Here is a 21,978-nt window from a genome sequence, read left to right as displayed (position 1 = left end):
TATTCCCGTCTTCTCATTATTTTGTAAGTCTCAACTCTCAACTCTCAACCACCCATCTTTTTTTTTTTTTTTTTTGGCTTTTGATATTCACGTATTGTTATTTATGAATCTCATATACATATGTGAACCTATATAACAACAACAACAATAATAATAACAATAACCAAAGACAGAACAGAGAGAATATCAGCGAACGCCAAATGAGATGCTAATAATGCAATTTTAGTCTAGAGATACAATAGCAAATTGATATAAAAATCCATGTTAGCTTCCTACAGACCTATACAGCTTCGGATCTCCCAATTCCACCTCGTGTTGTTTCTCAACACCAAAATCTTCGACCAATTCCCCAGAGAAGAAATTAAAAAGAAAACAACAACCACTGGAAAGTACATTCTACAGACATTACTAGTACTTTATATATGATATATATGATAGCAGGCATGTAGTGTGATGAGGATGCTCATCCACACTAACAACAAAAAACAACGAAACAGCAACAACAAATGACTGCCAACCTAGAGGTCCCAAAACTCTTTAAACTATCATTTTACCTCGTACCTGTACTATACATACATGTCTGATCTAAGCTGAATATTCCTCCTTTCTAACCATGCCAGTATCTTCCTGCCATAGAGATTGCTGCGCATTGTCTGGGCATAACGGTCAACAAGATTTAGTAGTTCCCTCCGGACCTCACCCTGCTCTCAAAACCAAAAATAAATAAATAAATAGATAAATAAAATAGATTATAATAAATAACTCAATCAAGCGTCTGCTAGCTCCATAAACATCTCCTTCATCTCTTATTGTGCATATTCCTATGTATATGATGGTTTTGAGCACTATAGTTCATAATTTATCAACACAATTGAATCTAAAATGTAAAAAGAAAAATGCAGACTATGAAAGAAAGTCTCCCAGATCTGACCTTAGATACCGATAGTGACGATTGAATAACATAGTTTCCATATGGATCGGTAAGGAGCATTGGAGCATTTGGATTTCTGAGCAACTCCTTGATAATTTTACTAGCTTGGAATTCATCACACTCTCTCAAGCACTTCTCCACGACATTACTGCCATACTTACCGAGGGAAAGAGACATGAAACTACTTCTAAGCTGGATGAAGAGACGTGTAGTCATTTCTGGGCTTTTCATACCCAGTATATATTGCACTACGTAGTTGCTGGATGTAGGCAAAGCAATAAAGAAAAAGAATATTGAGTGAGTAAAAACTGTGTTTTTCTGTGGAAAACCAAAAGCTTGATTAAATTTAGTAGGAACAAACCCATAACGGTCTTCTGAGAGGAGTATTGCCATTTCTATTATTTCATCCACCAGACGATCTCTGACATGCCCATGAGAGTTTTCAACACATTGCTGCAGCACACAACATCCGCTTTTATCGGTGGCAACCTCTATACAGTTATCAGCCACCTCATTTAGAAGGTGCTGCAAGTAAAAGTTCAATTAGATCTTTTTGCATATAAAACAAAGTTGAACTAGAAATTATATAAACTGGAATCTCCGGATTCACTGCTTCAAGCTTTTATTCAAGAATGTTTGAAGCACCAAGTTTCTGAAAGTTTCCAGATGACTAGAATACACAATATCTAATGACGAGAAAGAGGTCCCTTCTTTATAAAAGTACAAATACTTGTGCATGAATACATCCATATGTCAAAAACATGCATGACTACGAAAATGCTAGTCATACTTCAACTTTGTTATAGCCAGTTCTATTAGAAGACGCGACTAAGTTTAGCAATAACCATGAGAATAAGATGGTAAAAGTGTATTTATTTCTAGACAGTCTTAGAAAAGCCAAAGCGCTTTTATTTTTGTAAAATGTAAACACGCAAGGAGGAAAGATTAAAAGAAACGTGCACTCACACCTAGCTTGGATTTCAAGATAAGAAAAAGGAAGAAAACAATAAACATATCTGCAGCAGAACTCATACTTGCAAACACATGAACCAAAAACTGTTACATCACCAAAAAAGCGCAAGTATGATAACTCATGCAGCCACGCCTCCCATATCACAAATGCCTTATTTTCAATGACTTCTCTTCGCCTCTGATAAAAATAAACTTGGAAACTAGAACAATCCACTTGCATGCAGTCTTTATCGTAAAATACAAATCACTAGGTGATTACTTTCTCTTCAGCAAGCAAATGCATTTTAAACAACCAAACCATGAAATGGTATCCAACTCCAGTTAATTTTGTACAATTTATCCAGGAAATTAACAACTGAAAAAGAGGAAAAACATAAGGCACAGGGAGAGAGCAATCGTCTTTCACACAAGAACTGCATCTGTAAAACAAATATTTGGAAAGTTACAGAAATAGTCGAGAAAGTGAAGCTTAAGGTGGGTCCTCTGTTAAAAATTCCATTTTCTCTATGCAAAAATCCATAGACTAGAGGTAGAGAGAGAATCAAAAACATATCATTACTATAATCCTACGACAGAAGCATAGGCCGTGTTTAGAATTGATCCCGTTTTTATTTTTTATATTTTTCAAAAAGAAAATGAAAATATTTTCAAAATGACGTTTGGCGCAATAAAAATAAAAAATAAAAATGAAAACGATTTTTTAGTTTAATGTAAAATGAGAGAGAAATAAAAAACAATTTTAGTCATTTTTTATTTTTTGTTTTCGTTTTCTCCTCTCTCGAGGAGATAGAGAAAGAGAGACATTAATGAATTTTTTTACACTGAAAATAATCTCTTGATAAAACTACCAAACGCATTTTTAAAAATGATTTTTGTCTGAAATTGAAAACATTTTTATTTTCATTTCATACAAAAAATAAAATCATTTTGAAACGAGTTCTAAACACGTCCATAAAGTCAAAACTTTGGAAGGGGAATGATACAAGTGAGAAGGAGAGTTACAAGAGAACAATGAAAACTAGACACAGCTATCTCGTCCCCACACAAAAGGAAATGCCCTTTTTTTTCAAAAAAGAAACGGAAAAGATAAGCATCGGGGCCCATCTGGTTTTACTCATTTCTCCTACCCCAGAAAATTCGACGGCAGGAGATATTCTGATAAGGTATTGTGATTGAAAAGAGTTAGAACTTCAAAAAAGTACAGAACTCTTGTGCAACGTAAATATTAAGAACAGGTTTTTATCTTGCTTAAATGATCTGTCAATCAATTTTTCTATGCAAGTTTACTTGCTGGTGAACAAACCGCCAAGTACCTAATATGGAACTCCAGTTGCAGCCATCATATATAACACCATTGAGAGATATGCAGCACCGAATCAATGAGTCATAAAAGAAATAGATATGAACAAATAGTTAATATTATAATTCCATCCACTCATGAAAGAAGCATTGCAACCATAAAAGGGAGTATTAAGCATGATTTTTGGCTGAGCTCCAGCCATCGTGGTCGGAGCTATAACAGAGAGGAGGACCAAAACAAAAATTAATTATCACAAGAATACTATACTTTGAGACTTATGCATGTTAACTATAGCTAATCGTGATATGTACTCCACAGGTCTCCAATAAATTCCAAGCGAGACTTGAAAGTCAAATTCAACACTGAAATTTCCCAATGTCTAGAAAGCAACAAAAGATTGGTGATATTCTAAACTAATAAATTCAAGCGGTTGCTCTGAATGAACAAATGCATGTATGTCCAAGAATTGACATCGGAAACGAAAAGTAGCAATTAACAACCATAATAGGGGTATGAATATGACAAAAACACACATCAATTTCTGTTCTAGAGTATCGTAACAAACCAAGAAAAGTCATCACAAATTGGGTAAACAGGACAGAACCATACCGCGTTGTCTTCATCAGAGAAATGTCTCAAGCAATACTGAATGACATGTTGACCATTAGGACTTTTACTGAACGGGACGGCATATGGGCTCATAGCTTGCATAAACAAAGCGACCTGAAGTTTGCTAGTAACATGCTCCAACAATTTCTGCACCACACGAGTCCTGCCACCATAAAAAGTTAAAAATAAATAAATAAATAAAAAATAAAAAATAAAACAAACAAACATATTTCATCTGTTTCTCCGAAAGATATCCAAAAAAGTATTGGGAAAAAAAAAAACCCCCCAAACGCACCCATGCATGTCAAGGCAAATGCTAACGAGCAGAAAATTGGTCCTAGTGAGCATCGCAATGATCTGCGTCCTCTGTTCTTCGTTGCAGAGCTCCACTAGCTTCTGAACAACGTAGTTCCCGAACGGGTCAAGCATCAAGTCGCACACGTGTCCGATCACCTCGACGAAAATCATCTCAATTTCGCGAGCATTCGTCAGGCCCTCCATTGTGTTCTGCAGAATCCGACAGCCGTTTTGGTCCTTCGCCAAATAAGCAATCTTCCCACGCAAGCGTTCCACAGGAACGAAATTCAGATTCTCTTGAACCCTCTGGTGACGCTCGTTGTTTTCTAGATTTCGGCACACTGTATCATTCCCAAAGAAATTAGAAGACGACTCGTTTGAGTTCGTGTAGGTTGGAGTCATCAACGGACTAGAATTGATCACCAAAGATTGTTCATTGATACCGTTCAGTAGATAGGGATCTGACGTCAAGCGTTCGAAGCCATTCGTATCGGACCATACAGCCCAACCGTTGCCGCCATTCTGCGAGGTCGGACTCTGAAACTCGGCGTCGAAACTCCAATACGAAGGCTGATGATGATGATGATAGTGGTGAAGATAATCGTCCGAGTCAACATTGAGGCGAGAAAACGCGTCTTCTAGGGTTTGATCGGAGCGGGACAGTCTAAAAGAGCTAACATTCCGCGGCGATGGAATCTCCGTCCGCGAATTCTCCCGGCGAGAGAGAGCGATTTGTTGAAGCATCCGGCGGTAGTCCTCCGCTCCCAGCGACGGAGGCTGCGAAGTCCCTACCGCCGCCGCGGAATATGTGCCGCTGTTTCCGTTCATCGTTAGAGTTCGCCAACGGATTAATTGAGAGAGAGAGAGAGAGAGGAAGTTTGAGGGTTTTGGGGTTGGGAAGGGCTTTTAAAGGGCAAGGGAAGTGTATTTGAGAAGATATTTGCAAGCCATATTTATTTTATTTTTGTTTTTTGCTTTTTCAAAAATTTAAAAATTGAAAATTGGGGATATAATTGGGAGGAGTCGTGCGAAGGGTGGAGCAGAAGGGGATTGACTGATGAAGAGAAGACTGGAGAGACTCGGGAAGGTAGTGAGACCGAAGGAGATTCGTTAAGATCTGCGTTTGCATGCAATTTATAGAAAGTTTTCATGCGATGCGAGGAAAGCGAGAGATAGAGAGAGAAAAAGAGATGGAGAGAGAAAGAGAGAGTATTAATGTGAAACGCGGCGTATGTCTGTCGCATAGAAGAATGGGCCTACAAGCGACCAATGGGGTGAGAGATTGTGGTTGTTTGTCGCTCTCACGCCACGTGGAGGTTGTATATTGTATCTTGCTTTTTGGCCTTTTTTGTTTCCTTTTTCAGTTTGTGGTATTCATAATTCATCTGCAGTAGGATGGACCACCAGTGAGAAAGATCAAAGGATCAAGCGGTTGGGATTTCTCCAATCATATGTACAACCCACCTACGTAGTACTATATATTTTTTTTTTGAGGATACTGCTGGACGAAGTCATAGGGCTGCTGCCTGGTGGTGGGGTTTCGTTATTTTTGTTTTGTTTTATTTATTTTTTTAATGTAGGGACGTTACTTGCGAAATAAGTTGCCGCAGCTTGGTGGAGGAGAAAAAGGTTCTGTTTTTGTGATAAGATTTGATAGACATAAATCATTTTAAAATTTAAAAAAAATATAAATTATACAGTTGTACGGTAGGATGAATTTCCGAGGAAAAAGAAAAGTGACTGATGATGGGGATTCAGTTGAGAAACTAGCCGGATTTTGGGCTTTTTTTTTCAGAATTTTGTGATAGTATATTGAGAAAAAGAAAAACTCCACTAATATGATAAATACCGTGTCTTTTTTTTTTTTTTTTTTTTTTTTTTTTCTAATTTAAGACTGGGCAATCCCACGAAAAGTCTCACCGCATTCAAATACTGGGTACAAATGGAGTAAACGAGTTTAGGCATTTTTTTTTCCTTGCTCTACCAAAAAAATTCTTATCTTTTTAATGAATAGATAATTTGAGTATTATTGTCTTACAGACTCGGGTTTTTTTTTTTTTTTTGGTTTAAAATTCTATTTATTTTTTATTTAAAAATAAGAAGAAGAAGAAGAAGAAGAAGAAGAAGAAAAAGAAGAAAAATGTCGTTTTCATTACTCTTTTTGTAGTGCATGTGTGATCTGGGCCGTATATGTGCTTTATAAATAAAAATTTGATGGTCATCACTAATTTCGCACATATTCAACTTGTTCAACACGTTCAACACGTTCAACTTGTTTCCTTTATTATGTATTCTTGCTACAAACATGTTAAAAACGAACCTTTTTTGGAGAAATGGAATTTGTTTAAATAAGGTACGAAGCTCTAATTTGCTTATAATAATAATAATAATAATGTAATAAATAATAATATATAAATCATATGTTGGGTTAAATAATTCCAAATAAGAAACTCTCGATTATATAATAATAATAAAAAAAACAAAGAAGCTCTAGAATCTAATCATGTATTGAACAATCATTAATGAGCTAGGTTTATGTACGCATTCTTTTGGGGCTGAACTTCCAAGTCAGTGACAAACATGATTGATTTATTTAAATTTAAATTAGTCTGTAATTAACTTATCTCTAATATTTAGAGATTAGGTTAGTGGCTATCTTTTAGTTTAAGTTTTAATTATTTTAAATTATTAGTTATTAGGAGATAAATATTTAGTTTAAATACTCGTATAAATATTGCATTCTCATAATAAAAAACTCTTCAAAGTCTAAATGTATTATGGTATTAGAGATTCATACTCTAACCAGTCCCAGATCTTCTTAAAATTATCGAAACCAATGTGTCTCCATTAATTCCGATCCTGCACACTCATGCACCCTCTTCTCCTCTTGGCGAGATTGCACCCATGACTTACGCCCGTCACTCATGTCAATTTCTTCTATCACTATTCAAGATTAGATTCTCCTATCGGAACTCCATCTCGTTGAGGCATGATAAATGTGATTAGTTTATCTAAATTTAGATTAGTTTATATTTAGCTTATCCCTAGTATTTAGAGATTAAGTTAGTGGCTATCTTTTAGTTTAAAGTTTGAATTATTTTAAATTATTAGTTATTAAGAGATACGTATTTAATTTAAATTATTTGAATTAGATTAAGATTCTCTATGTATAAATATTGCATTCTCATAATAGAAAACTTGTATATTATGCTTTAAAGTTTAATAGTTAGCATCATCACTGCAACCGCAAAAAGGTTTTTATTATTATCTTTTTATAAGAACAAAGTTGAAGATGCCACGAAATTGCCTGAGATAATTAGAACTTTGTGCTCTCATCATTCGTACAAAATTTCAGGAATGAGGGAAAAGTATGATGGATACATAAATTAGGAATGAAGTGGAATATGAAAGATGAATATGAATAATAATTCATATTGTTTAGTAAGATGAAGTGAAAGTTGAAATGATGGTTAATATTTTTAAAACACTCCGATTTATTATTTATACATAGGAAAAAATTAAAAATAACAATCAACATGGTTCAAAATATTATTTATGTCACTTAATTTAAAAATAAATAATTATCATTAAATTAATAAAGAGAATGACACCAAATTATTTAAAATGACATAAATAATAAACGTATACAAAATCATGTCAGACCACGTACTTTTTTCTTGTATATAAAAATATAATACTAACAAATTGATTATGTGCCCCTAATAGTAATTTCATAAATTCCTTTTAAACTATTAATTTTAAATTAATTTGTTCTGAACTATTGATTTTAAGTAAACATGTCTCCAATCTTTTAATTTTATTTCAACTTGTCCTCCAATTTCAAATTGACATAAAATTAACAGTTTTAAGGTATTTATAAAATTATATAGTTGAAAATCTCATTTCATTGAACAATTTTTACAATTCAGCAGGTGAAATGTTTCATCTTCTAAATTCGTGGGCATGTTCAATTAGGGTACATGATTTAGGGATGTTTATGAAATTAATCAATTATTTTTTTTAACATCAAATTGTTCTTTTATTGCTATTTACTTCCCATATCTTTTTTTTTCTTTTTGGGGACTTTCTTTGATAATTTCTCTAGTGCTAGTACTAATTTCTGACAGTTGAATTTGGTAAAAAAAAAAAATGCAGAATAAATTTTATATAAATCTAACAACTGTAAAAGAAAAACTATCAATAATTTATTTTTTCTGATTCTACTAAAAAAACTCATTCCCATGTCATTTTAGAGAAAATAATTATTCCATAAAGAAGATGAGTTTTGAAGGCTCAGAATTCAAAACAATAAAAAAATATGAGCTTTTTAGACGTTTTCTTTGTCTCCTAAAAGTATTTATCTTTACCTTTATTTTTTTTTTAAAAAGCACTATTCATTAAGTTCTGCATGTTAATGTGATCTTCTAATCATAGTTCAACATTTTCCTTTTAAAGTAAGGGAAAGAACTATGACAAACTATGGCAAGTTTCTTTTTTGTCTTGCTATTTCGAGTACGACTACTACAATTATTTTTTTTCTTCGGAATACGCGAATTGTCAGTGGGGGTCCAATGTACAAAAAGCAAATTATTGTGTCACTTGAATGGATATTCTTTTCTTTTTTAATGCAAGTTTTAGTGGAAGTTGCTAGTTTGATTCTGTCTTTATGAATCTTCCAGGAATAACTTGGGAAGACTTGAATGACTTGCCTGGTTAACTACTCATTTCTGAAACATGTCCTTTGGTAGTTCTTTGATCAATTTAATATTGTATTACTCATTATGAAACCAAGAAATATTATATGGATTTATGCCCATATTGCTTTAATCTTGTATTACTAATCCCTCATATATTACAAAACAAAAAAAATTTGTTAGTGCTTGACCCAGCAAAACTGAAGTCAATATGCCGATGAAAATTGAAAAGTATATTGACAAGGAAAGTGTTCCCTTCTTGATATTCATTTGCTCCTTGCTGGGTCAATCAAAAAGAAGACTGACTGCTTAGTCTACTAAGCTAAAACGACAACCTCTTGTTTCCTAATGGAAATTTCTGTTTAAAAGCCCAGTGAGTTTCTTGATTGCATCAATCCACACTCGTTGAGCTTGCCTCCAAAACACTGGAAAGCAAACATCTTTTTTGCTTATGAATGAGCTGAATCAAACATCATCGCCCAAAATTGCAAATGATCAGAAACGCAAGAATAAAATAAAAACCCACCTAAAAGAAAAAGAAAATGATAACTGAACGGCATGCAAAATTCACTCCATCTTGTTGTATCGACTTGTAAGTTGTTCCAATGTGCCATCTGACTATGGTTACATAATAAGCTGTTTAACATCAAAGAATAACTAAGCAGCCTATTCTAAATTCCTTAAAATCTAACATGGCCATAACGAATGTTTTGCATTATACAATTTCATTCAAGGTGTTTATTGATGCTATGTTCGTCATTCTCTAAAAGGGGAAATATCTTCAATCCTCAATTCATTGAACAAATGCTATCAATTGTTCGCTATTGTAGACGCGCTTTTATGTATCCACCACGGTTAGAGAAAGTTACCATGAAAGAATGCTTACTTCTCAAAACATATGTGATCACCCTCGTGCTAAATAATTAGCTTTGCTTTTTTCTGGGCAGCACCATAATTCAAATATATGCAGAAACTGACATGAATCTGTTGGACTTAGTTGCCGATGTATGCAATACGTTTGGTTAGCAAGCTCCACCAAGTGGAAGGAAGGACACCGCAATGTGAAACAAGATATACAATAAATGATACATATGCAGCTGTGCTGAGGCAGACAACAGAAGTAAACAGGACTCCCTTAACTTCAGAAATGAAGAAATCTAGCAATAGGTACCCATTAATGACTATTACCAGCGCAGCCACAGTCCACGCGATTCTCTGCAATAAAAATTAACAAAGACAATTATAATGGGAAGTTGCCTAGTTTTTCTTTTGTGCAAAAGAAAAGAAAAAGAAAACTATATAGTATTCAAAACTTGATCAATGGAGTTGAGATTAATACTCTCTCACTTTATAGCACAGGAAAAAATACATATATCCAGAATTTCAACGATATAATACAATCATGCTCTGTATTCAGTCGTAACTCTAGGTGAAACTGAATGATATTATGCAGCAAATCTATTGTTGACGTAGTAACTTTCAATATCAAAAAGAAAGGGGAAAAAAAAAAAAACTTTGTCCACTTCTTTCTTCTTTAACCGATTAGAACCAGAAACAGAATACCAAAGCAGAAATTGTACTACGATCTGCCATGAACTTCTTAAAATGACAGGACTAAATATCGAAAATTCTGCACGCTGTATGCTCTGTCTGTTTTGCAAGTTTTCCACATAAATGAATATTGAATGTTCTTTCAAGGGCAATCCATGGTTTAGAAACTAGTAAGAAGCAATAAATTTGACAAAACCAAGTTATTCTGTAAAGAGTGAGAGATAAAGGACTCAAGTTATTCTCCGGAACTTCCCAACTTCGCGTGATAAAATAGAATAATCATGTGTGAACTCAATCAAGCAAGTAATGAACCAGTATGAATAGAAATTTGTAGATGGATAAATGTTTGAAAATAGTATGCGTTACCAAGTTAGCAACTTACCTCAAGAACAGGCCCAATCTTAAAAACTCCCATAACCTGCTCCTTTGTCACCAAAGTAAGAAGAGGAATAAGCGCAAAAGGAATCTGTATAGACTGAAGGACATTGAGCCATTCATTCAAGATATCCAAAGAGGCTTCAGATGTATTAAAAAAAATTGCCACAACAATGGTTGGAACAATAGCAAAACTCCGAGTGATCAACGCCCTCATCCATTTCTTCAAACGGAGGTTAAGAAAACCACCCATGATAAACTGCCCAGCATATGTGCCAGTTATTGTGCTACTCTGTCCAGCAGCCAACAATCCGATTCCCCATATATAAAGAATCGGAAAGACACCCCCACCATACTTCTCCTCAAGATACTGACCTGCATTTACTAGTCCTATACTATCGGCTTGTTTGGTACCATAAAATCCTTTAGCAAAAATGGTTGTCACAAACAAATTGATCATGAATGAAACCAAAAGTGCAACAGATGATTCAATAGAGTAGTAGTTCAGTGCCTCTTGGACCCTGCTTTTCTTGTGGGGATCAATGTTTCTAGACTGCACCAGAGCAGAATGCAGAAATACATTGTGAGGCATTATGACACAACCCACTACTCCCACAGCCTGCCGAATTGTTTTTGAACTAAGTCTTGGAATCAAAAGACCTACAAGTAGCAGAAAATTCAGTTATAAAAATTACTTCTGCCCTCTTATGTACATTTCCAGTCGATTCACACTAAATTATGACCATATATATAACAGAAAAAAGGTTACAGAGATTACCCATCAGAAGTTTTTTTCCACTTGGCTTTGTGTCACCAAACATCCAGGCAAATGATAAAGCCATTGTTGCAATGAGAACAGCAAAAACAGCTTCTAACTTCCTCACTCCATAGTTCTCAAGAAATAAGAAAATGAAACTGGCCGCCACACAGAAACATAAACCATAGTTAACAAAATTAACCTAAATGCTGAGAATCATTTACTACTACAGATTTTATTAAGCCCAAGTCAACATGGAAAGAAAATACGATGGATTTACAACAATCCAAAAAAAAAAAAAAAAAGAACAATAAAACAATGGAAGCTTAGTGTCTGACCACTTGAAACAACACTAACTCCACCCCAATAATTGACAAACTAATTTCTCATTTTCTCTTTGACCTGAACCAAGTATAATTCATGAGACTAAAATGGCTAAGAGTATTTCAGAAAGCTTCACAACCATGCCTTTCTCAGCGGCAACTAACTGTGGTCAAGGATTTATCAACTGAAGTTGAATTTTGCATATCATGATGATAAAAAGTCTAAATTCCTTATAAGAGTCCAGAATTAGCACAAAAACAAATAGGAAAACAGTTAAATTATAAGTCACCAGGGATAACTACAAAAACAGCAGAAAATGACAAAGTTCGAAACATCCAACACGATTCACATGGAAGAAACTAGCATCTCTAAAATTTCTTTTGTTTTCGTGCTTTGTTAATTTTTTTCCTTCTTTTGTTGCTTAATTCCAGAAGGTTTAACTAAAATTTCACGTTAAATACTAAACTAGGAAATTCTCGAAGCAAAAAACCATGACAAGAGACATGAATACCAACCAATCCGACGCCGTAATGAGGACTCCAGCCCAAAGCGGCAAAACCCCATGGCTAAGAATCTGGATAGCAATGGCGCTCCCAATGACCTCCTGAATATCAGCCCCGATTAACGCCAGCTCCGCCATGAACCAAAGCAACATTTTGGCCCAATTGGGATACTCCTCGCGGCAGAGCTCCGCCAGGTGGCGACCGGTGGCGACGCCGACCCTCGCCGACAGGAGCTGGATCAGTAGGCCCATAATGGTGGCCCACATAAGCAGCCACAGCAGCGAGTAGCCGGCGATCGCCCCCGACTGGAGATCCCCCTCAAGGTTCCCCGGATCCAGAAACGCTATGCTCATCAGGAACCCCGGCCCCGTGAACAGCCACAGCTTCTTCCACGAGAACGGCGGGACTGCGTTCGCATCCACGGATTCCGGCGAGTCCAAATCCACGATCAGGATCTTCTCTCGCGCCTCGAAGGCCACATCCTCCTCCTCGTCGTCCGGCGAGGAAAGCGTCGTGGCCGGTGGAGAAGTCGGCTCGGATCGCAGTAAGCGGTTGGCTTCTTCGTCTTTGTCATCTTCCCTTGGCATAGCGCTCATCGTGTCGGCGCCGGCAAATTCTTCGGCACCGGAATGTTTTTATATATCTATATATAATAATAATTAAATATATTCGATTTTTAATTCAAAAATCGATTTTTGTTTCAGAGAATTGGTGAAGGTAGTAGTGTGTAGATGAGGTTGTGTGCGACTATGGCCTGGAAGACGGGAGGAGAGGAAAAGAGAGATTTGCCGATGAGAACGTGTGAGCGCGTGGGACTTTCCATCTGGTGTATTTATACTTTTTTTTTTCTCTCTCTCTTTTATTGTCATAGTCCTTTTTCTTTCCAGTTTTAATTTTATTTTTTATTTTAATTTTGGGAGTCGAAGAAATTACAACCGATTTGTGGCGACATTCCTTGAGATTAAGGGATTCTGACAAATAAATTATGGACACGTCAAAAATGCTTGTTTACAATTAGGGTTAGGTTAATGCGAGGTAGGATTTTTTCTTAACCCGTCCTAAAAAATACGGATTGTACATATTTAGTTCTAATGATATTTTGATTGAGTTGGGGCGGGGCGGAGTGAGTTGTGTGGTCGGGTTCATCATTTAAAAAATTAAAGTTCAATCCAACAGTTAAAGTTCATCATCAAATAGAAATAATAACTCTAATATTCAAAATTCATCACTGATCATCAAATAGAAATAATACGGATAATCAAACATAACTCCAACATTCAAATGGTCTGTTTAGTTTGTTGATTCGAGTTTTTAATTCGAGTTGAAATGTGTCTTTATGTGATAGCTTTTTACTGTAGTAAAAAAGTTATGTGTGATTATTTTTTAGAGCTTTTTATTGTTGTAAAACTCGAATCAGTGAAATGAACGGGGCCAGTTCATCATCAAATAGAAATAATACTGATTAGTCTATCATCAAATAGATAGCAATTCAAAGTTCAATCCAACATCAAACATGAAGCAAAATAGTCCATCAAACATCAAACATAGAGCAAACATAAATTAGAGGTTTAATTCAAATCCATCCAAAACAAGAACTGCAACAGCAACCATCCTTATTAGTCTACACTCATAGGTTCTTTATCAGGCATGTTTGTGCGGGTTGAGTTGGGGTATGCGGGTTATTATAGGTCTAACCCATAAATCGCCCCAAACACCTCATGCTAGACATTTAGTGGGCTGAAAAATAAAAAAAAAATAATGTTATAAATTACCTCTTTCAGGTTGGGTTGGGGTGGAGTGTGTTAGGTTTACAGGTTGTTCGGTTTATATACATCCTTATTTACAACGTTTTTCTTCAATTTGTGACTGAGGATTGATAATCAACGTACGTGACATCGCGTTAACGATGTCCAATCCCGGTCATAGACGTAAACCATCGGTGATCAATTGTTGATTGGTTTGGCTTAACGTACAAACCTAGCTGACAAGTAAATTTAATTATAAAAAAAAAGAGTAAATTTAATGAAAAGTTTTTTTAATGGTATTCAGTAGAGTATAAAGCCCTGTTTATTTTATCGATTCGAGTTTTATTACAGTAAATAAATTTTTAAAAACAGTCACATCTAATTTTTTTATTATAATAAAAAGTTCTCACATAAAATTACATCTCAATTCAAATTAAAAATTTGAATCAGCAAACTAAATGGGGTTTAATAAAGCATTCTAATTGCATAACTTGGAAAATCAGCTTTTTGTCCTTTTTTTTTCTTTCCGTTTTTTTTTTCTATTTTTCATTACAAACCTCTGACTTTTTTTTTTTTTTTTTTTTCACTACAGATAGCTCTCTCTAATGGATTTGGAATACAATGATCACTATTTCGTTCAACTTTCTATTTTACTTTCTAGTTTTTGTGCGATCACTTGTTAGCTATATAACTTTTGAATAATAAATATCAAATCTCAACAATTTTAAGCATATAAAGATCGATATTATAGTGGATTCGTTATCGTATCAATCAAAAAAATTAACATTAAACGCTAAAGGCATTTTAAAAGAATTAAAGATTTATTTTTATGTAGCTCAAATTTATCTCAATTATCAATGGAGGAAAAAAACGAATGTTGAAAAACATCTCCGCTGCTCTTTGGTCAAATGATGTCATGTTCGACTTGGTATTTGTTCGAGTATTAAACGTGAAAGAGTTTTATTTGAACTAGCTAGCTGGATGTGAATACTAGCTAATTGAGTTGAACTCGTTGATAAAATTTACTCCTAAAAATGCCTTTAAGAAAGAGAGTTATATATATATATATAAATAATAATAAAAAACATGGAAAAGTAATTAGGCCATATATTCTTCTACTAAAATCAGTAGAAAAGTAAGTCCGAGCTAATTTTGTTGATGTCAACATGGAAAAGTAATCTGAATTCTCCTACCATCTTTTTTTTTTTTTTTTTGGGTGTTGGTTTCTTTTATTTTTAAGAATTGTTATCGTTTTATTAGTTCATATATATATAGAGAGAGAGAATTGTCACTTTTTAAAGTTTTAAGTGTTCTTGAGAAGCTTAAAAGGTTACATTTGACAAGAGGATAAGCTGCCAATATGGCCTACATATGCATACAACCAAATACTTGAAACAACTTGCAAAAATGCATAAAAATAGTTGTTTTTATTTGCCAATCGCATAAAAGTATTTGTTTAGATCTACGGGCAATGCATATGGGGGACATCTTGAATTTTAATCATCAAACAAACGGGAAAAAAGAATCTTTATACCTATAGTATAGATTATGACCGTGTGGTTTCCACGTGGAGGTAAGTGACTTTATAACCTCATATAGTCCAAACACAGAGAACTAGGACCATGTTGACTTTGCTATCATTAAGACACTTGGTTTAAATATGAGATAAAGAAGTTTCAAGACTTGTGTATTGCAAAACCAGATAATGAGTCTTTTGTTATGATTGTTGCTTGGACTTTATCCAAAAGACAGGCTTGGATAAAGAAACATTGATAAACTTTTTCATGTTTATCAACACCCTAAAATAGATTTGAGTTTAAAATTTAAATTTTATTTCAGTAAAAAAATTTTAAAAATAATCATATTTAATTTTTTTATTATAATAAAAAATTCTCACATAAAATTATATTTTAATTTAAATTAAAAATTTAAATCAGGAACTAAACAAGTCCTAAATATCAACCAAAATGCTATATTGCTATGCATATATAGGCCACTATGTTGCAGTCCAAATTAAGTACCAGCGGAATCTGAAAGCACAACCATTGGCCATTGCATTACTAAAGTTGACATAAACACTTTCATCGGTTCTCTTTTATTGATGCGCTTGCCTTTACTCTTCTACACATGCTTCTATTTCAATTATTTGTATTATATCATAGGGCAAGTTATGATTATGTTTCTAAGATGTAAAGTCGAGAATTTTCTAGAAATGAAATTAAACAATTTTTTTTTCCCAATGAACAGGGGGAAGATTCTGTTGCATTATACCAGTTAAAAAGTTATCTATTTCTTATGAAAAATATGTTTAAAGATACTACCAATATTGTTAACCACTATCACTAATAAAAAGTGAATTTCATATGTAAATTTGACCTATCTTTTATTAGTATGCGGTGTTAAATACTTTTGTTGCCTATAACATTTCTTTTTTTTTTTTTACGTGTTTAATAACTGTTACTCTTTGTACGGGTCTCTGTATTGGGATCAATTGTTATGTAACAAGTCAAAAACTTTGGGAGCCATTTCAAGACAAAATATTTGACCAAAACTTCTTGTCCGTCGAAAGTGCCATGACATAGACAAGTGTTATAGTGCCAAATCTGTATTACATTTAAAAGCTTAGCCAATCAAATGAAAAAAAATTTTTTTAAAAAAAAAAAAAAAAAAAAAAAGAAAAGTGATGCGAATAAAGATTAGGATGGAAACTTATTTCTTATACAGAGAACACGTATATACCCACCTAAAATACCCATCTATTCCAATTTTCAATGAACAAACTAAACTAGGTCACAACATTAATACTTCCAATTTGTTCAGAAAGAAGCTTCAGCATGTTGGGACGAGGGCGACACTTGGCTGTCAGGGGTGTAGCTTTAGGCATTGTTATTCCCACACCTTCCGTCATGTCTATCAACTCCTTACTGGGCCTCTCCCAATCAAAGCACTGGATCAGAGAGCCCAACGTCAGCCCAATCATCCGCATGGCCAAGCCCTCACCTGGACAGCCCCGTCTCCCGGACCCAAACGGCATCCACCTGAGCCCATCTTTAGGCCCAATTACCACATCAAATCTCTCCGGCCTGAAACTCTTTGGGTCCACCCAAACACTTGGGTCGTTCTGGATGGCCCACGCGTTCACAAACAAGGTAGTGCCACGTGGGACATGGAAGCCGGCAACTTCACAATCATCGGACGACTCGTGAGGTATTAAGGACGGAACCGGCGGGTAAATACGCAGCGTTTCGGTTATTATGCTTTGGAGGTAACGAAGTTTTGGAAGATCCGATTCATCAACCAGTCGATCAGTGCCCACGTGGCGATCAATCTCAGCTTGGGCCTTGTTTAGAACTTCTTGATGGTTCAGCACTAGAGAAAATGCCCACTCCATTGCATTTACTGAAGTATCTGTTCCTGCCACTAACAGAACCTGCTCAAATTAATTTAGCATTATCTATACTTTTAAGTTGAGGAATGAAATTTAATTAATGATTAATAAAAGACTTACAAGCATTAGGCCTCTAATAATCTCGTCCGTGTAATATTCGTTTGCTGAAGCGACAACAAAACCTCAATCAACGTTTTCCTAATTCCCTCTTTCGATGGCAAACGACAATAAATCTCAGCTTCCATTTTTCTCCTGTGTTCTTCTATCAAATACTGCATAAACCCGTCTCTCTTTCTCTGCACCTCTTCCATGTCGTTTTCCAACCTTTTGTGCCCACCAACCCAGCGTATAATCGGCAAGTAGTCTCCCAAATTTGACTGGCTGCTCACTCGAATCGTCTCCGTCTGAATCTCCCGAAATCTCGCCGCCTCCTCCAAATCCTCCGTGCTGTCACCGTAGTACCGCTTCCCGGCGATCATCCTCATCATCGAGTTTTGCGTCAACTCGACGAAACCCTCTCTCAAGTTCACAAACCGATCATCCACGTCGCTTCGTCGTTTGCTGATCGTGATCAGACGGTGGATCAACGACCTCACCTCGTCACGGCGGATGGCGGAGAGAGTCTGGAGGCGGTGGGTGGAGAGGAGCTCGAGGGAGGAGATCCGCCGGAGGTTTCGCCAGTGGTCGCCGTAGGAAGCCCAGGCGAGGCTGGTATAGTTGTAGGCCATGATTCTCCCCATCATGAGGTTAGGGCGGTTGGCGAAGACGATGTCGTTTTTGGCGAGGCATTGATCGGCGGCGGAGGGCGATGAGACGACTACGGCGGGACGAGAGCCGAGTTGGAGGAAGAAAACAGGGCCGTATCGGCGGGAAATACGTGAGAGTGTTCGGTGGAGAGGTCTCTTGAGGAGGTAGAGATGGCCAATGATGGGTAAGCAGAGAAGAGGGCTTGGAGGGAGGTTTTGGATTCTGTGGAGGATTTTTCTTGTCAACAAATGTAAAACCAAAAATATTGGAAGATAGAAGAATAAGAACGTCATGGTTATACCATCAAAGATCAATACAATGCTAATTGTAAAATTGGTGAATATGGATTGATATATAAAGATATTTTCGTTAGGATGGAATTTGGCATTTTGTCCAGAGACCTGAACCTTGAAAACGGAAGGAATCTCGGTGCTGATATCCTTTTTTTTTTTTTTTTTTAATTTTAATATTAGAGTTCGTTAAAGGTACGTTAAGCTCTGTGATTTGATTATTGTGAAAATATGTCAGATAGTTGTTGATACTCGACTATAATTAATCAATGACATGGACATTAGGTATATATTGAGTTTTTATGCCATTTATATTGATCATATATATTCTTTTTTTTATGCAAGTTTGTTGATAATATTCTTGCACCTTCAGAGAGAAAAAAAATGATGCAAGTTTATTGTTTAATTTTTTGTTTCTGAATATATTATTTAGTTATTTTTAATTCTCAAATACAAATTATTTTTCATGTTTTACTAGAACACATAACAGATTACGGTCTCGTTCATTTCACCGATTCGAATTTTTAATTTTAGGTTTTTACAGTAAAAAACTCTCAAAAAATGTCACATCTAACTTTTTCTATTACAATAAAAAACTCTCACAAAATGTCACATCTCAATTCAAATTAAAAACTCAAATCTACAAAGTGAACGAGACCTACATAATTATTTTTGTTAGGAATATGTGGCGGTTATTTGAATATTGTATTTTGATTGAACAAATTGCTTATAAATTTAAAAGTTATGAAACCTGTGCTTTACCAGACATTTCCATTTACTTTTCGTTTTTTCAATATAACAGTGAAGTTTCATTGATAACCCACATAATTTTTTGTGAGAATTATAAAGTTGACTAATTAATTAAGTTTTAGAATTTTTGTTTTGATAAGAAGTAATTGAAACTTTCTTTCTATTTATCCTTTATCCTTTTAAATTTAATGAATTCAAAATACTACTTTTCATTATGAGCCATTTAAATTTGTAAATTGATAAATGAAATGCAGAATTCATTCTATAAATATGATTCAGAAATAAAGGACACAAAAGAAGATTAATTAACAATTTGTTGACTAGGGCTAGTGGGCTACCAATGGTCACCATGGTTGGACGCGGTCGACAGTTGACTTGCAATGAATGAGCCCTTGGATAAGTTGATTCCTTTCGTTTCAGTTAAGTCAAGATACTAAACTAGACACTCCAAATAGCTAATCCAACCATAAGCATTCTTCCCCAGTCCTAAAAAGGCATAAATTTGAAGTACCTATCTCTCGCGAGTCTCGCCCCTTCTCGGTTTTGCTTAAATCCATCCAGCTTAATTTTCTGAGGATGTGTATGGTTGAGTAGTTTAGCTCAGTTTAGCTCAATTTGAGAGGCCGCATAATTTGAATCTGCGTGTGGCAATGCATTTAATTATTAAAACAGAAATTTTAATAAATAATATATTTTTAAAACTAAATCAAATAAATAGTAAATTTTAAAATTATTTAAAATAAATAATAGTTTAATGTGTAAATGTGTAATTTATACAATAAAAAATCTTTATTTACATAAAAAATCTTTTTAATAGTCATAAAAAGAAAACTTAAGTAGAAAAAAAATCTTTTTATTAATCATAAATGAAATATTTACGCAATAAATTACTATTTATTTTAAATAATTTTAAAATATGTTATTTTTTTAATTTAGTTTCATAAATCTATTATTTATTACTTTCTCCCTAATTAGAATTGAACAAGCAATTTATTTTGAGCTAAACAACCTAAGTCCGAGTTTACCTCCCCCTCAATTATGTTTTTCAGACCTATCTTCTACCGTGTTTCCACTCTCACAGTTCAGATTTTGGCCGTTCTCTTACCCAGAGATTCACTGCACTCCACTCATCGTTTGACCGTTGTGTCTACCACTCTTAGTAATAGAGAGATTCACATTCATCCTCTATAAATCCCCTCAACACTCCTTCAAAAAGCTTCTGAAAAATAAAAAACACCCTAGCCCCAATATCTGGGATTCCCTGCTTCCACAGTAGAAGCAACGTGCTCATCGACCGGATCGAACATGACAGTAATCTTCTTTAGCCCTCCTATTTACTTTTGCATGATCTGAGATTTTGTTGTGAATGTGGATCAATGGTTGTGCGTGAGTTCACTGTCGTTTGCCCCAATTGAATCCATCTCTGCATGTTGTCGTCTTGGCTCCATGACTCTCGTTTTGATTGTCGTTTTAGACCCCCTACTGTGCTTGTTATTGTTTTGGACACCATGTTGTGCTGCATGTCGTTTTTGACCCCCACCCCTCTGTAATTGCTGTCATTTTCTTACCCACTCCCTTCCTTGTTGTTATTAATTTCAGATCCTTTTTGGAGCTATGAAAATGCTTAATCGTGCTAAATTTTGACGTAATATAAATCCTTAATTACTCTCTTTTATCAGTAAGACAAACTTGCAGAATATCAATCTGCTTAGTAACCTTTCCTTGAAATTCAATTTGTTTGACTATATATCTTTTAGTTTCGTAACAAGCACTGAAGTCTGGACCCTTGTGAATGTTTTACTGACTTATTTGAACAGTACTTTTTATTATTTGTACCCTTGTTTATGCTTCGTGTGCATGCTACCGATTCGACGTTGACGCTCCAAATTTGATTATGCTGATGGCCACCAGATTCTGAGCCTCTGTCGTTTCTGAAAATGTTAGGTAATGTTTATCGGCTGTTTGGTCCTACACTCAACCACGTACTCTTCGCTATACGCCTATAACTAGGTATAATTAATTAAAAGTGTATTTGAGTTTGTCACATACTTTCATGGATTTTGATCAATCTATGCAGGTATACACACGCATGCATCTATAAACAAGTTAATACCACAATAATCTACGTTTTATTATTTAGGTACACAAACAAAACAGTATACAACACAAGAACAAACATATGCACATGTAAGTGTTCTAATTACGATCAATACGACGAGCAGCTAGCTCCTTCAGAAAATGATGAAGTTCAATACACATGTGCTTAGAAAGCGTATACATGATCACTCAATTATAATAAAATGAATGATAAGTACATTCTTCATTCATTGTCATGACAAGCAAAACACAAGATTAATTTTTGTTGACTTTTTGTTGCTTCATATTTGAGATAGAAGCTTCGCCATGCACGGCCGTGGCCGACACTTAGTTTGCAATGGACGAACCTTCGATAAGGTGATCCCAAGCCTCTCGGTCATGTCCATCTTCTCGTTAATGTCCCAATCAAAACACTGAACAAGTGTTGCCAAAGTTAGTCCAATGGTACGCATGGATAAATTCTCACCAGGACAACCCCTCCTCCCGGACCCGAAAGGAAAGAATTTGAACCCATCTCTCATCCCGGCACAATCTCTAAACCTCTCGGGCTTAAATCTCATGGGCTCATCCCATATGTTAGGGTCATGTTGTATGGCCCACACATTGACCAATAACAGTGTGCCACGTGGTATACGAAAGCCGCCGACT

The 21,978-nt window shown here is 35.2% G+C and overlaps 3 protein-coding genes and 1 pseudogene across 3 annotated transcripts in view; all 4 read right to left on the bottom strand.

Annotated features, from left to right (window-relative positions):
* Positions 1-273: 273 nt before the first annotated feature.
* On the bottom strand, positions 274-5,200 carry LOC21393552 (pumilio homolog 12). Its single transcript, XM_024171606.1, has 5 exons — positions 4,108-5,200; positions 3,813-3,975; positions 1,293-1,456; positions 932-1,190; positions 274-701 (listed from the first exon to the last, which is right to left on the bottom strand). The coding sequence occupies exons 1-5, from the start codon at positions 4,935-4,937 to the stop codon at positions 567-569; spliced, it is 1,551 nt and encodes a 516-aa protein (XP_024027374.1). The 5' UTR covers positions 4,938-5,200; the 3' UTR covers positions 274-566.
* Positions 5,201-8,943: 3,743 nt separating this feature from the next.
* LOC21393551 (metal transporter Nramp2) lies at positions 8,944-13,106 on the bottom strand. Its single transcript, XM_010107170.2, has 4 exons — positions 12,326-13,106; positions 11,508-11,644; positions 10,737-11,389; positions 8,944-10,018 (listed from the first exon to the last, which is right to left on the bottom strand). Exons 1-4 carry the CDS (start codon positions 12,907-12,909, stop codon positions 9,797-9,799), a joined length of 1,596 nt encoding a protein of 531 aa, XP_010105472.1. The 5' UTR covers positions 12,910-13,106; the 3' UTR covers positions 8,944-9,796.
* A 3,643-nt stretch (positions 13,107-16,749) lies between these two features.
* On the bottom strand, positions 16,750-18,603 carry LOC21393550 (annotated as a pseudogene).
* A 3,008-nt stretch (positions 18,604-21,611) lies between these two features.
* LOC112093362 (isoflavone 2'-hydroxylase-like) overlaps positions 21,612-21,978 on the bottom strand; it is a 1,661-nt gene continuing 1,294 nt past the window's right edge. The window contains exon 2 of the mRNA XM_024171589.1: positions 21,612-21,978. This exon is cut by the window's right edge and continues 263 nt beyond it. Within this exon, the coding sequence (XP_024027357.1) occupies positions 21,612-21,978 (367 nt within the window).

Source organism: Morus notabilis, unplaced genomic scaffold (genome assembly GCF_000414095.1).
Source record: "Morus notabilis unplaced genomic scaffold, ASM41409v2 Scaffold286, whole genome shotgun sequence".
In the NCBI taxonomy this organism is placed as follows: Eukaryota; Viridiplantae; Streptophyta; class Magnoliopsida; order Rosales; family Moraceae; genus Morus; species Morus notabilis.
Note: the sequence above shows the minus strand (reverse complement) of the source record. Positions and strands in the feature narration are given on the sequence as shown.

Excerpts from the sequence above, each read along its gene's own strand:
- LOC21393552 (XM_024171606.1), bottom strand. The coding sequence starts at position 4,937 with ATGAACGGAAACAGCGGCACATATTCCGCGGCGGCGGTAGGGACTTCG. Across the intron at positions 1,191-1,292 it reads CTCTCAGAAGACCGTTATGG|CAACTACGTAGTGCAATATA; the intron begins GTTTGTTCCTAC and ends GCCTACATCCAG. Across the intron at positions 702-931 it reads CGTCACTATCGGTATCTAAG|GGTGAGGTCCGGAGGGAACT; the intron begins GTCAGATCTGGG and ends TTTTGAGAGCAG.
- LOC21393551 (XM_010107170.2), bottom strand. The coding sequence starts at position 12,909 with ATGAGCGCTATGCCAAGGGAAGATGACAAAGACGAAGAAGCCAACCGC. Across the intron at positions 11,645-12,325 it reads CTCATTACGGCGTCGGATTG|TTTCATTTTCTTATTTCTTG; the intron begins GTTGGTATTCAT and ends TGTGGCGGCCAG. Across the intron at positions 10,019-10,736 it reads AGATTGGGCCTGTTCTTGAG|AGAATCGCGTGGACTGTGGC; the intron begins GTAAGTTGCTAA and ends TTTTTATTGCAG.